The sequence below is a fragment of the Abramis brama genome (genome assembly GCF_963993115.1).
Source record: "Abramis brama genome assembly, chromosome: 9".
NCBI lineage: Eukaryota > Metazoa > Chordata > Actinopteri > Cypriniformes > Leuciscidae > Abramis > Abramis brama.
This window is the reverse complement of record NC_139971.1, coordinates 24,313,738-24,328,211: the sequence shown is the minus strand read 5'-3', so window position 1 is coordinate 24,328,211 and position 14,474 is coordinate 24,313,738. Positions and strand designations below refer to the sequence as shown.

General features: G+C 38.1%; 1 protein-coding gene across 3 annotated transcripts in view; it reads left to right on the top strand.

Moving 5' to 3' along the window:
- fam168a (family with sequence similarity 168 member A) overlaps positions 1-14,474 on the top strand; it is a 55,310-nt gene that overhangs the window by 18,535 nt on the left and 22,301 nt on the right. For 2 of the 3 annotated variants that reach the window (XM_084123561.1, XM_084123563.1), the window contains exon 2: positions 4,626-4,748. The exons of the other annotated variant lie outside the window; for it this stretch is intronic. In XM_084123561.1, the coding sequence (XP_083979687.1) occupies positions 4,678-4,748 (71 nt within the window). In that variant the 5' untranslated portion in view covers positions 4,626-4,677. The remainder of the gene's footprint in view (positions 1-4,625; positions 4,749-14,474) is intronic. 3 annotated transcript variants of the gene reach the window in all.

Sequence of the window (14,474 nt, the reverse complement as noted above, 5' to 3'; positions counted from 1 at the left end):
GTGATGTCAGAAACACCAGCGATGTCAAACCCCCCCCTTTTTTTTTTTTTTTTTTACAGTCTATGGTCAAACTACATTTTTGAGACTGTCTTTGGTTCACTAAAGTTTTAAAGAGAAAATACTCAGCAATGGTGTTGATTTGTGAATTTGCACATGGTTTGTCTCAAAGCATATTGAAAACACCACATAGACATACAAACAACATTCAAGAGCTTGAATTATACCACAGTGGACTTTAACGGATTTTAAGGATTTTGTTCTCTTCGACTCTCTCTTATTCGCAAATGTTCTATGCGATATTCCAATTCCAAAGTTAAATTCACAACTTTGGATGGAAACATAGCTTGTGTTGTCGCCTCGCATCAGCTGCGTCTGGGCCAAAAAGCTGCACTTGAACACACCGCAAAGACTACAGCTGACTGCCAACTAGCATGTGTGTTCTGTGCCTGCGTGTAAGGAAATGACTGCATAAATCAGCAGGTATCAATAGTCTATTTTCGTCATTCAAAAAAGAAAACCAAAACTAGGACTACATATATACAACCCGTAAACAAAGCAGCGCTTGCTTACCATTTTTGAATCATGCTGATCACTTTCTTCATTCCAGCCGGCTCATGTTGTTATGAAAATATTGGAATGCTCAGGTAAGATGACGTCAAATTAGAACCAGCCTTCTAACTGTGCCATCATGACTACTTTGCTCGCTTTTATCACTTACGCTTTTATTCTCATGCACTGGCTGACGCCGATTCAACACGCTGAATCGGGCGAACTCCCGCCGACATGAGGCCGACTAGAGGCGACCCAACCTGTATGAGTTTCTTTCTTGTGTGGAACATAAAAGAAGATATTTTGAAGAATGTTGGTAACCAAACAGTTTTTGGTCCCCATTGACTTCAATGGGGACCAGCAACTGTTTGGTTACCAGCATTCTTCAAAAGATCTTTTATGTTCCACACAAGAAAGAAACTCATACAGGTTTGGAACCTCATAAAGGTGAGTAAATGATGGAAAAATGTTGATTTTTTTTTTTTTTTTTTTTTTGGGTGAACTATCCCTTTAAACCAGCCCTGTATTAGAAGTCAGCCATTTTCCTGCACATATCTTCCCTCGTGAACGACTCTTCGGGGACGGGCAGTCTGGTGTGTTTAATGCTGGTTAGTTACTCGAGTGTGCACTAAGAACCCCATTCTCCACCCTTGATGAGCCACTGTGCGTGTTTGGCTTGTAGAAGAGCACATAAAGCAGTGAATAATACCTGTTCGGGATAATGAGTGCTCTTCAATGTGTTCTGCCTTGTATTTTGCTCTGCATTTTGGTCATTGAGACATAAAAAAGGTTCTTTTGTGTCTGTGTGTGCGTTTCAGTTAATTATTTCAAAAAGAGTTGCTGCTATTGAGGGTTGTGTGTTGTATTTATTCTGTTTTTTACATTCCAGAAGAGATGGGCGAAATATTAATATCATACAAATAAAAAAAACATCCTTGAATATTTATATAATCATTTTTATGTGGTAAAAAGCATATCTTTGTTATATGATCACATGTAAATGTTTGTCAGCGTTACAATCATTGAAGAGCTGGAAATATCAAGGAATCTGAAAGTTTGTGTATTTCAGTATCATTATAGTATTTATTAATATTTTGAATTAGTTTTTATTTTATATTTTCCATTTGCATTGTGATTTTAGTTTTAGTATTTTTTTATAATAGTTTTTATTAGTCTTTGTTTTTTATGTCTACTTAGTTTTTGTTCATTTTATCACAGTTTTAGTATATTTTTATTTATTTCAGTTTTTTTTTTTTATTATTAATTTTATTAATGTTATTTTTTAAATGTTGGAGTTTTAGTTAACAATAATATGCATTTTCCTAGGTATGATCTACTATGTTATGAAAATATTGAACTGACTTGATATTATTCTTTGAGTAAAAATTAGCCAGAAAAAAAAAAATAAAAAAAAAATAAAAATATATATATATATATATATATATATATATATATATATATATATATATATTAGTTTGATTCATACTTGAAATACAAATGGAAGTCTGCTGCAGAAATCTCCATAAAATGATTTGTAAAAATCCTTATAAATGCAAAAAGGTCATGCAAATTCATTGGTAAAAAATTGTAGCATCCCTGATTTGTGCCTCTATGGCACAAGAATCATAGAAGAGGTGTTGTCTAGTCTTTAATTTCCCATCGGTCAGTGTGATGATTTTTGATAAGATAAAGAATCAGTGAATCCGAGGCAGTCAGTTATATCACGTCTGAACATGTTCTGAATACACGCATACAATTTTAGTAGATTTCTCCGTTACATCTGTGTGGCAGTTTGATATCCTTCATTATGCCATCAATCATACGTCCTACTGAGGAAGATATTAGTGCAGAGAGAGAGAGAGAGAGAGAGGTGGTTGTGTACTGGTGTGAGGGGCACCTTCATCCACGAACAGCTCAAGGTGATCTTGTCACGGCCTGATTAATGACTCACAGTCTGCAGAACACAAGCAGCTCAGAGCAGCCTCTGCACATAAAAAAGAAGATGCACGTGCAAAGTACAGCCAAACCTGCTTTACATCACTTTCAATTGTCCATTTAAGACCAGTGACATTAACCTGAGGTGAGGGCAAGCATGGTTGCATAATACCTTCACTAGAGGGCACTATAGGATTATTTAATGAAGTCATATATAGGGTTAAAAACCTGCATGCATGATTGTGACCTGGATGCACTTCATAATTGCATTACATTTCAATAAAGAAATTACAAAATAAAGTATAAAGTCGGCAACACCTAAGCTCCAAAATTATCAAAAATATTTATTTTCAAGACAACTATCGCATAGCGTATGTAACGTTTCGAGCACGCAGGCTCTTCATCAGACAAATAAATATTTGTCATTTCAATAAAGAAATTATCATTTCAATAAAGAAATTACAAGCATCTACAATACACCATATGTTAATGTGCAGCAAATGTGCCATTTTAGCTGTTTATTGATATTTTGTCGCTCTTTACACTTTCTTATCTCTTAGCGGTAAACACTCTAGGATATAAATTAGTGAGATATGTTTACTTGCCAGGATGTAGACTTCATATGTTAAAATTGTCAATTAGGAAGCAAACAATGCATTTACTATGCATGCATTGACATTGATTCTGTGTGCTTTCAGGCGCATCCAAGAAAAGTATAGAAATATTTCAATTCTTTTTGATGTATTTGTTTTTTGTCATCATGCTACTGACCAGATACAATTTTATTTGGGTAAGATGCAAAGTGCTACTATAACATGTGAAATGAAAAAATGTTAGGCATTAATGGCAGTGGTTTGCTTTTCAAAATGGTTTGTAAGCACATTTTTATGCATGTTTCTTCTTTATTTTTTCAAAGAAATCTCTACATTGCTCAGTTAACTTTTCAGTTAGTTAAAACCATTATTGGTGATGTAGAATTAAAATACTCATTGTTATTAACCTATTTTATCGTTTTGTCTAAACATCACTTTTTTTTTCTTTTCTTGTTGGAGTAATCTTATTTGTAAAAAATTGTTATACTGTAATCACATGAGAAAAGGTCATGTAAATTCATTGGCGAAAAAAATTAGCATCCTCTGGCCTCCATTGCACATGAATCATGTTTAATGTGTTGGCATGGTATTCTTTAATTTATCATCATTATAATGATATATTACTCTATAAATGCTCATCACTTGTTATTACTGTTTTTTTTTTAAGATTTATTTTTGGCGATTTTTGCCTTGATAGGATAGTATAGAGTGGGCAAGAAGCAAGGTGGGAGAGAGAGGGGGACAGGATCAGAAAAGGTCTGCGAGCTGGGACTCGGACTCAGGTCGTCTGAAGCGCAATGGCGCTATCTGTCGCGTTGCCCACGAGGCTATTGGTGCCGACTTAGTTATTACATTTAAAGGGACATTGTACCCAAAAATGTAAAGCTATTTTGAGCAATTTCATAAAAAAAAAAGTCAATGGACTCAAAATATCTTCTTTCATTTTCCGCAAAAGAAAAACATTCATACTAGTTTGGAGTGTGAGTAAATGATGATGAACGATCCCTTTAAGCACATTTATTTAAGTAGTGAAAATGACCTATGTGCTTGTCCTTAATATAGAATAATGTGAAATGGAGATGATATTCCTCGTTTTTCCTACACACTAACCCTTTTAAAGTGTGTGGGAATGAAATAAGCATCTAATTAAAGGAAGTGATATTAAGTGGGCTTGACTGCATTTTAACTCACATCTACATGCACACGAGAACACTGCTCCAAGCCAGCGCTGTTTGTCCCTGACGCACCGTTATTCACCCCCATACTGATCTGTCCATCAGTGTGTGAAGGTGTGTGATTTGATTTCTGCTGCTTGTCAGTGTCTCTCTCTCTCTCTCTCTCTCTCTCTCTCTCTCTATCTCTCTCTCTCTCTCTCTCTCTCTCTCTATCTATCTCTCTCTCTCTCTCTCTCTCTGTCCACTGCTTTGCTTGCTTTGTGTTGCTTTGCTGTGTTTTGCTTTGCTCTGCTGTGCTTGTGCTTGATGGTTTGCCTTTTAATCATATCCTGCTCTCGTTTTTGTTTGTTTCCTTCTTTTTTGTCATTTCCAGATTTGCATATCCATTCTTCCTACCTCCTTCATTTGCCTTTCCTTCACTGAGAATGGCAAGCGGGCATTCCACTGACAAATTCAGTTTTCTGTACCCAACAGACACCAGTCAGAACGTTAAGAGGTCAGTCTAGTGCTCAGCACCTTCCACCGTGTGTGTGTGTGTGTGTGTGTGTGTTTGGGTCGAAGTTGATGTACTGTTCACCCTGATGTATGTACGTTTCCAGCTGTTCTGACCTACATACTGGCCAGGCTATGTCATGTTTCTCTCCTCTAGGGTTTGTTTGACCTTGATTTGTTTAGTCTCAGAGCAGCACACAGTTTTCACCTGCTCATTTCTATTTTTGTACCTCTGATCAAGCTTATTAAAGGGGTCATCGAATGCAAAATTCACTTTTAAATGGAGTTTGCTTATAAATGCGTCTTTGCAGTGTGTGGACACAACCACCATATAATGGAAAAAAATCCATTCACTTCTTGATTTTTTTTTTTATCCTCAAAAAGCCTAAACACGCTCTATAATCAAGCCGTTTGGATTTTCTGAGCAATATGACATCATATTGCTCATGCTCCGCCCACGACCACTGATGGACTGTCCCGTATTAGCATATTTCTGCCCTCAGCCATTTGTATACTGTCAGCCAAGGCAGCACTTTACGTGTCTTGCGTCAACACGCCCCATGGAAGAGAGGGGTGGGGTGAGCAGTTGCTCATTATCATTTAAAGAGATATGCACAGAAATGAGTCGCTGTGAACAGAGCTGTTTTTGAGGAGGTAAAAAGGGTGTTGTTTTACACAACCATTGAGGGATTTTAACCAAAGCATGTTACAAACTTGGAACTTGGAAAATGAGCATCCGATGACCCCTTTAAAGACAACATGACATTTCATTCACAACCCTTTTTACTTTTATATTGATGATGTGATGGATTTTAGGCACATCTTTTTGTTATTTGTTTGATTTAAGTGATTGGATTGTGAAAAATGGCCATTCCTTTTTTATATTTATATTCCTGTGATGCAAATCTGAATTTTCAGCATAATTACAGCATAATTACTCCAGTATTATTATCCAGTGATGACACAATGATGTCACATGGTCCTTCAGAAATTATTCTAATATGCCGATTTGCTGCTCAAGAAACATTTCTTATTATTATCAATGTTGAAAACGGTTGTGCTGTTTAATATTTCTGTGGAAACCGTGATACATTTTTTCAGGAATTTTTGATGAATAGAAAATTCAAAATATTAGCGTTTATTTTTACATAAAAATCTTTTGTAACATTAAAAATGTCTTCTGAATGCCCCAAGATATGCTGTCAATTTTCTAAACTTTTGAGAACCCAGCCAGTATAATCACAATGAAAGAATCCAAACTACAATATTTAACATATACATACATAATATATATATATATACACATACAGTGCAATGCATAAGTTAATACACCCATGCTAAAGTTGACTAAAAAGAGGAATAAAAAATCATATTTTGGAAATTGAACTTAATGCCTTAATTAAAAAAATTAGGAAAAATCCAACCTTTTAGGACACCAATTTTCTTTGTGAATGAATAATGTATCGTAAATAAATAAATGTTCTTCCTTAAAATACATGGTGCATAAGTGTGTACACCCCTATGTTAAATTCCCATAGAGGCAGGCAGATTTTTATTTTTAAGTAATTTTTTTTTTATTAATTTTTAGGATACTATGCATCCTGATAAAGTTCCCTTGGCCTTTGGAATTAAAATAGCCCCACATCATCACATAGCATTCACCATACCTAGAGATTGGCATGGGGTACTTTCCATAAGATCATCTCTCAATGCAAATCAAACTAGCTTTTAGGCTAACTGTTATAAAACCATGCCAATCTCTAGGTATGGTGAATGCTATGTGATGATGTGGGGCTATTTTAATTCCAAAGGCCAAGGGAACTTTATCAGGATGCATAGTATCCTAAAAATTAATTTAAAAAAAATACTTAAAAATAAAAATCTGCCTGCCTCTATGGGAATTTAACATAGGGGTGTACACACTTATGCACCATGTATTTTAAGGAAGAACATTTATTTATTTACGATACATTATTCATTCACAAAGAAAATTGGTGTCCTAAAAGGTTGGATTTTTCCTAATTTTTTAAATTAAGGCATTAAGTTCAATTTCCAAAATATGATTTTTTATTCCTCTTTTTAGTCAACTTTAGCATGGGTGTATTAACTTATGCATTGCACTGTATATATGAACCTCACAACGATTTGCTGCCGACCGCATTTTTCGATTGATATTTGCATACATTTGAGAACTGCCCAACCTTTTGACACTCTCCGGTCCACTGTCAATCCCACAATGCACCATGCAAGCGTGAAGCTCAACTTCCATAGGAATGGATTGAAAATACTTGCTCTGCGCTAGTGTGCAATCACCTAGTCAACCAAATTTTAATTATTCAGTTAGTTGCAGAAGAATAAAACTTCCACAGGAAGTGGCGAAGTCACGCAGTCCGCGACAGACAGATCTTTAACACTTCTGGTCCATTTGGTAATTGCAGTATGTCGGCCAGGAATTCCATATGTTCACCTATCATTCACCGACCTCAAATATGGCTTATCATTTGAAACACGCAAGTAGTAGCCTAACGTTTGCAGCTTAATGTGGTCGCTGGCTCTAATATTGACCTAGATAAATGCGTGCTATTATTTGGCGCAAATCCAAGAACTCAAAGAATTTAAAATGCTCCATCATTTTTGGTCATACAGATAGGAATAATACATCATTCTAAACTAGTCTACTTTTATATGTTTACGCTCATAACAACAACAACAAAACTTGTGCTTCTGTAAAATAAAGAAAACAAACAGGATGCACTTTTTACTGTCTTGGTCTCCGTGTGAACTTCTGGAGCGCGTCACAAAAATTAAACAAAACTCATGCTCATACGAGTGCATACTTGCCTCACATATTCTATATGTCTGAAGATTGAAATGTCTACTTTTAAAATGAACCGATTTAAATTCGATACGTGCATTTCTCATGCATTTCTATGCGTGCCCGTCCACTATGCTGTGGAGATTCACAACTTCACCTTTGCAGCCGACACTGACTCAGAAAACACTAGTTTACCAATAAATTATTAAAATGTTTGGTAAGTCTCCTTGCTGTTTTTTACGGCATAGTCAAATAACGGTCAAAAATCCCAGTGTGCTGCGGCAAGTGTCATTTGTGTGCTTGACCACCATTATTTATATTTTAAAGGCAGCATATTATGGTTTAATAGGCTATTTATCTATGTAGAACGATGTTAGCAATGTTACATATTCTTCTCAGCCTTCTCACAAGTCATGAGAGACCATGTGTTACAATGACTTTACAGTAGTAAAGGGATCTTGTTAAGCACAACAAGTGCACCTGCATGTGTGGTGAACATGGTAAAATCACTGTAATGCTTCTCATGACTTGTTGCTTTTATAAAAGACTATTAGATTTTTTTTTCTGCAGTTTGCCAAATTATTTTTACGTCTCTAATGCATTTTACATGCTGATAAAATCTTTAGGATAATTTAAATGCTGCATCAAGCTCCTTTGATCTTTCATACTTGTGTTTATGAGGGTGTCATCTTCTCGCTCTGATGGGCACATTCCCCTCTGACATATCCACTCTCCCACACACACACACACACACACACACACATGCTCGTGACACACACAACACCACGATACATATGAACACCTGCTAACAGCTCCATGCTCACACGGCCTTCTCCCATTTCCGTCGTGTGTGGCCGTGGTGTGAGGGGAAGTTCTGACGCATAATCCTCCCCTATTCATGTCTTTCCCCCCTGACTGACTGACTGATAATGGCATCGAGTGTTCATGTGAGATCAGACACACACACATGCACAATAAGGGAGGGTAACACACTCATACACTCACATACTCACACCCAGTTTGCCGTAAGGATTAGATTAACCTCAGTCTCGTCCCAGACAATCAGTAGTTCAGTTTTACAATGGAAACGTCCCCCTACTGCTGTTTTTCTCATTTTTAAACTTGTTTCTTGTTCTAGTTGAAGCCTTGGTGAATATCCATCACTTTAGACTTTAAGGATGCAAAAAAAAAGGATATGATGTCACAGTCAAGGGCTTCTGTTTTCAATATATAATAAATTGCATGATACATAATAAATGATAACAAATGTAAATGTTCTTATTTACCATCTACTATCCTGCTTCACTTCTTAAAGTTTTCTTTTAAACGTGTTTTGATGCAAAATGAGGGCTAATGGTAGCACATTTGGTGGCACTAATGGTTTCACCAAATGTGAACTTTAGTGCACAGTGAAAGACAAAGGTTTTCACATATACTTTTGTAAAATACAGTCTGCTGTATTTTGGATGGCTACAAGTAAATGCAACACAAAGTGTAGTATGACCACCACTTTATCTTTGAATGTTATTAGATATTTAAAGGACGTAGAATATGGAAATAGCTTGAACAAGAAAATATTCATTTTTAATTATTGATAAAATATCAATCACGCTACTGTTCAAAATTTTTTTTGTTTGTTAGTTTTTTTGCTTTTTATTCAAAGAATCCTGAAAAAACTTATCACAGTTTCCACAAAAATATTTAGCAGCACAACATTTCAACATTGATGATAAGAAATGTTTCTTGAGCAGCAAATCGCCTCGGTTCCCTGAAGAGGGAACGAGATGCTGCATCAATTGACACTGTGGGAACACTCTGCGTGATTGCGTCATGAAGCATGAGTGAAATCAGTCCAATGGTGTGACAAGACGTCAGAGGCGGGTGACGTCATCAACCAGGAAACTATAAACCCTGCCCATACTGTGTAACGCTAGCTTCTAATAGGATGAAACAAGCAAGTCGCTAACAGGCATTCAGTAAGTATGGCAGGGCAACACAGCGTCTCATTCCCTCTTTAGGGAACCAAGGTTGCATTCGGAACCGAGGCGTTCCATTTCAAGGGAACTCGTGCTGCGTCGATTGACGCTGTGGGAACGCCTATACCCACGCCGCCACAATGACCAGTGTCTTTCTAGTGTGAATCAAGAAAGCACTAGGATGAGAGCACCTGAGCCCCAGGTGTGGAGCCCAAGTCTAGGACGTAAAACCTCATGAATGTGTGTGGTGAGGACCAGCCTGTCGCATCACAAACATCTTGAAGTGAAATTCCTGAAACTAGAGCCTTAGAGGCAGCCATACTCTTAGTTGAATGGGCCCGCACTGCTAAAGGGGTAGGCAGTCCGGCCAATTCATAAGCACGAGAGATAGCCCCGACTATCCATTTGCTCATTCTCTGCTCTTTCTCTGGGGACCCTTTATTGGGAGGTCCAAAACACACAAACAGTTGTTCTGATCTATGCCACAGGGAAGCTCTGTGGACATAGGCATCCAATGCCCTAACTGGACAAAGCAGATTATTTCTTTTCTGGTCGGAATCCTGGAATGGAGCAGGACAGAAGGCCTGCAGGACAATAGATCTGGCCACATTAGTGGGAACTTTAGGAATGTACCCCGGTCTAGGGAGAAGGAACGCCTTTACTATGTCGGACGCAAAATCTAAGCACGAAAGGGAAACAGAGAACTCTTGTAAATCTATTATTTTAAGAGAAGTGAGAGCCAGGAGGAACGACATCTTGAGTCAGAAACTTCAGAACCTCCTCAATAGGCTCAAAGGGAGCCAGGGATAGGCCTTGGAGCACCACGGCCAAATCCCATGCCGGTACCCTAGTGTGTACTGCAGGCAACAGCCTCAAAGTGCCACGGAGGAAACGTGTTGCCAAGGGGTCTCTCCCTAAAAACATACCAAGTAAGGGATATTCAGCTATGGCCGCCACGTACACCTTTTAAGTGGACGGAGATAACTGGAGCAAATCGCTCTTGCAGGAACTCCAGCACTGTACCAACAGGGCAGTTAACTGGGTCCAGCTGACGACCACTGTACCAAGAAGTGAACACCCTCCACTTCAGGGCATACAGTTTCCTTGTGGAGAGAGCTCTGGAGTGAAGAATGGTCTCAACAACCTCAGTTGAGAGACCAGCATCTATAAGCTGGGCCCCCTCAGAGCCCAAGCCCACAGCTTCCACAGTTCTAGGCGGGGTTGAAGTATTGAGCCCCCTGCTTGGGACAGAAGGTCCCTCCTGACCGGAATCTCCCAAGGAGATCCGTCAAGGAGAGACACTAGATACGACAACCACACTGCCCGGCCACCGCGGGGCGATCAAGGTGATACGAATCTTGTCCCTGAATCCCTGGGAGCGATGCGTGCTGGAGAGAAACGTGCTTGCATAGTGATCGAATCCCATACCACGCCTAGAAAAGTGGTTCTCTGTTTCACACATCTCAGGAGGGATTTTGGTCCATTCCTCTTTACAGATCCTCTCTAAATCCTTTACAACTCTAAGTTTCAGCTCCCTCCACAGATTTTCTATAGGATTAAGGCCTGGAGACTGGCTAGGCCACTCCAAAACCTTAATATGCTTCTTCTTGAGCCACTCCTTTGTTGCCTAGGCGGTATGTTTTGACTGTAGGGATGGTGTTCTTGGGGTCATAGTCAGCATTTCTTTTCCTCCAAACACGACGAGTTGAGTTGATACCAAATAACTCAATTTGGGTCTCATCTGACCACAGCACTTCCTCCCAAGCCTTCTCTAAATCATTAGATGTTCATTGGCAAACTTCAGACGGGCCTGTACATGAGCCTTCTTGAGCAGGGGGACCTTGCGGGTGCTGCAGGATTTCAATCCATTGCGGCATAGTGTGTTACCAATTGTTTTCTTGGTGACTGTAGTCCCAACTGCCTTGAGATCATTAACAAGCTTCTCCCGTGTAGTTCTGGGCTGATCCTTCACCTTTCTCATGATCATCCGTACCCCATGAGGCGAGATCTTGCATGGAGCTCCAGACCCAGGGCGATTTAATGGTTATTTTGTATATCGTCCATTTCCGAATAATGGCACCAACAGTTGTCTCCTTCTCACCAAGCTTCTTGCTGATGGTCTTGTAGCCCATTCCAGCCTTGTGCAGGTCTACAATCTGGTCCCTGACGTTTGACAGCTCTTTGGTCTTGCCCATAGTGGTGGAGAGGATAGAATGGAAGATACAGATTCTGTGGACAGGTTTCTTTTATACACATGAGCTGACATTAGGAGTACTTTCTTAAAGTGGCAGGACTAATCTGTGTTCCACATGGGCACATAGCCAATCTGTGGGAGGCAGAATTCTTGCTGGTTGGTAGGGGATCAAATACTTATTTCACTCGATCAAATGCTAATCAATTTACAACCTTTGTATAATATATAATAATATCCTGTCTCTATCAGTTAAAATAAACCTACCATAAAAATGATAGACCCTTCATATCTTTCTCAGTGGGTGAACTTACAAAATCAGCAGGGGATCAAATAATTATTTCCCCACTATATATATATATATATATATATATATATATATATATCAGATCTCATATAGGATGCGTTTGGTTAAAGGTCCCATGGCATGAAAATTTCACTTTATTAGTTCCTTCATCCGAGCCTCTGAAAAAAATGTGGGTTATGTGAATTTCTGATGTGTAATTGTTCAAGTTCAGACAGATAATCTTTCTCTCAAAATCGTTCAATACTGTTTATGCATCAGTAAATCAAGCCAGTGACTAAAATATCAACTTCACATCGTTTCTCTTAGTAGGATGAAAATAATCTTATTTAAACTGTGATTTAAAATATATACAGAAAGTGATCAAAGAACAATCCCTTTCCAATCGCCCAAGCTGTGAATCACACAGCACGAGTTTATCTGGACACTTGCCAAAACTCGTTATGAAATCAATGACGCTGTTACACTGCACAACGAAGCTCTTACTGTTTTTTCATCATGTTTGCATTGGTGAAAGCATTAGTGAGAGTGCAGAAACTGCGTTGCAATGATAAGATCTTTATTCACGCGATCAACAGACTGTCATCTGCTCAATGCTCATCACTGCAACCTTTTATGTGATGGGAATAGATCTAAATACTTTAAAAACTTCTCACGATTTGTTAATCTCGATAGCTGTAATAGTAAAAATGTATAATAGCTGTAATAATAAAAGTTTTCGAGAGAGTCCCACATGTAATGCTAGCTATTTCATATGCAAGCATGTCGGCCAATCTCAGCAGTGAGTGTTTACACTGAAGTCTCACAGCAGACACGCCCCTTCAAACAGAGCATTCAAATCAGAGGCTAAAATCAGGCTAGGAAAAATGCCTTTTATTTCTAAATTATGAATTTTTTTGATCTAAAAAACATAATAACATTATAAGGGCACCCCAGGAAACATTATAAAATAATAAAATAATCCATGCCATGGGACCTTTAAGTTAACGTGGTAGTAAAGAGATTCAGTTTACCAATGATCATTCAGTGCACGTAGCTCAAACAGTAATGCACAACATTAATAACTACAATTGGGACTGTCATATACATAACATAACGAGAACACTATTGTAATAAATCATTGTGAATTCTTTGGGTTTAGTTGCCGTGTTTCAGTGCGTTGTTACGGGAAGAGCGCATGTGTATCCACAACAAGAGTTACACATTCTGACTAGCACGTAACTTAGTTCAAGTTCACTTGTGCATTTCCATCATTTTATGCAGATATAAGCTGAAATATGATTCTGTTGTATAAATATCTGATTAATCTCATATAGGATGCGTTTGGTTGTTAACCCGCTAACAAAACGATTTATTTTTCCATTGTTCATTCAGCTCTTCATCTTCAGCACACGCAACTCAAAAAGCAATGCTGTTTTAAAAAAAAAGTGATATTAATTTAAGATGTTTCTTTTTCAAAAACATTGATGCATTATTAATTTTTATTTTCGTATTATTTTCATCAACGATATGGTTTAATTGAAATAATTGTATTATTGTCCGTGCAGAGGCCATTTCATTTTATTTATCCATGGCCCATGCATTTTGATTCTTTATACGCAAGTAATGTTGTCCAATGACTTGTTTGCATTATTTAGGCATTATTTTATTTATTTGTAAGACAATAAATTAAAAAACTTTAATAAAGAAAGTTGGCCGTAGGAGTGTAAAATTCATTTTAAAACTTACACTGGTTCAAATTATATACTGTATAGTTTTGATTAGTGCTTGGGACATGGCATTTAATGGTAAGACTTTTTTTTCAGGCTTAGATTTATTGGCCAATATATGGTTTATTGGCATTCAAATATAAAGAATTATCTATTAACTCTAATACCATTACAAAAGTAACCGAAACATGTAAAAAGCCACAGCCAAACATATGTGAAGATTGACTTTACAGCATCTACTGAAACGTGGTCTTAAAATAGCCAAGTCTTTTCACACTGTGCTTACCCCCGGTCATTCTTAATCCCACTTTTAAAGGAACGTAAAGGAACGTTTCACACTTGTAATTTAGAAGCAGGGTTAACACCGCTTTTTACCCAGGGTTAAGAAACCCTCCTCCTTATATCCACGTGCTTTCATATGTACTACTGTACACCCAAAGCACTTTACAATCATGTTGAGGTTTCCTCAACCACCACCAGTGTGCAGCATCCACTTGGAAGATGCGACTGCAGCCACAGTACATTGGCGCCAGTGCGCTCACCACACACCAGCTGTGGAGAGGAGAGAGAGTAATAGAGCCAATTCAATGGATGGGGATTGGCAAGGGCCATTGGATGGAATATGGCCAGGACACCGGGGTTACACCCTTACTCTTTACGAGAAGTGCCATGGGACCACTGAGAGTCAGGACCTCGGTTTAACGTCTCATCCGAAGGACGGGGCTCTTTGACAGT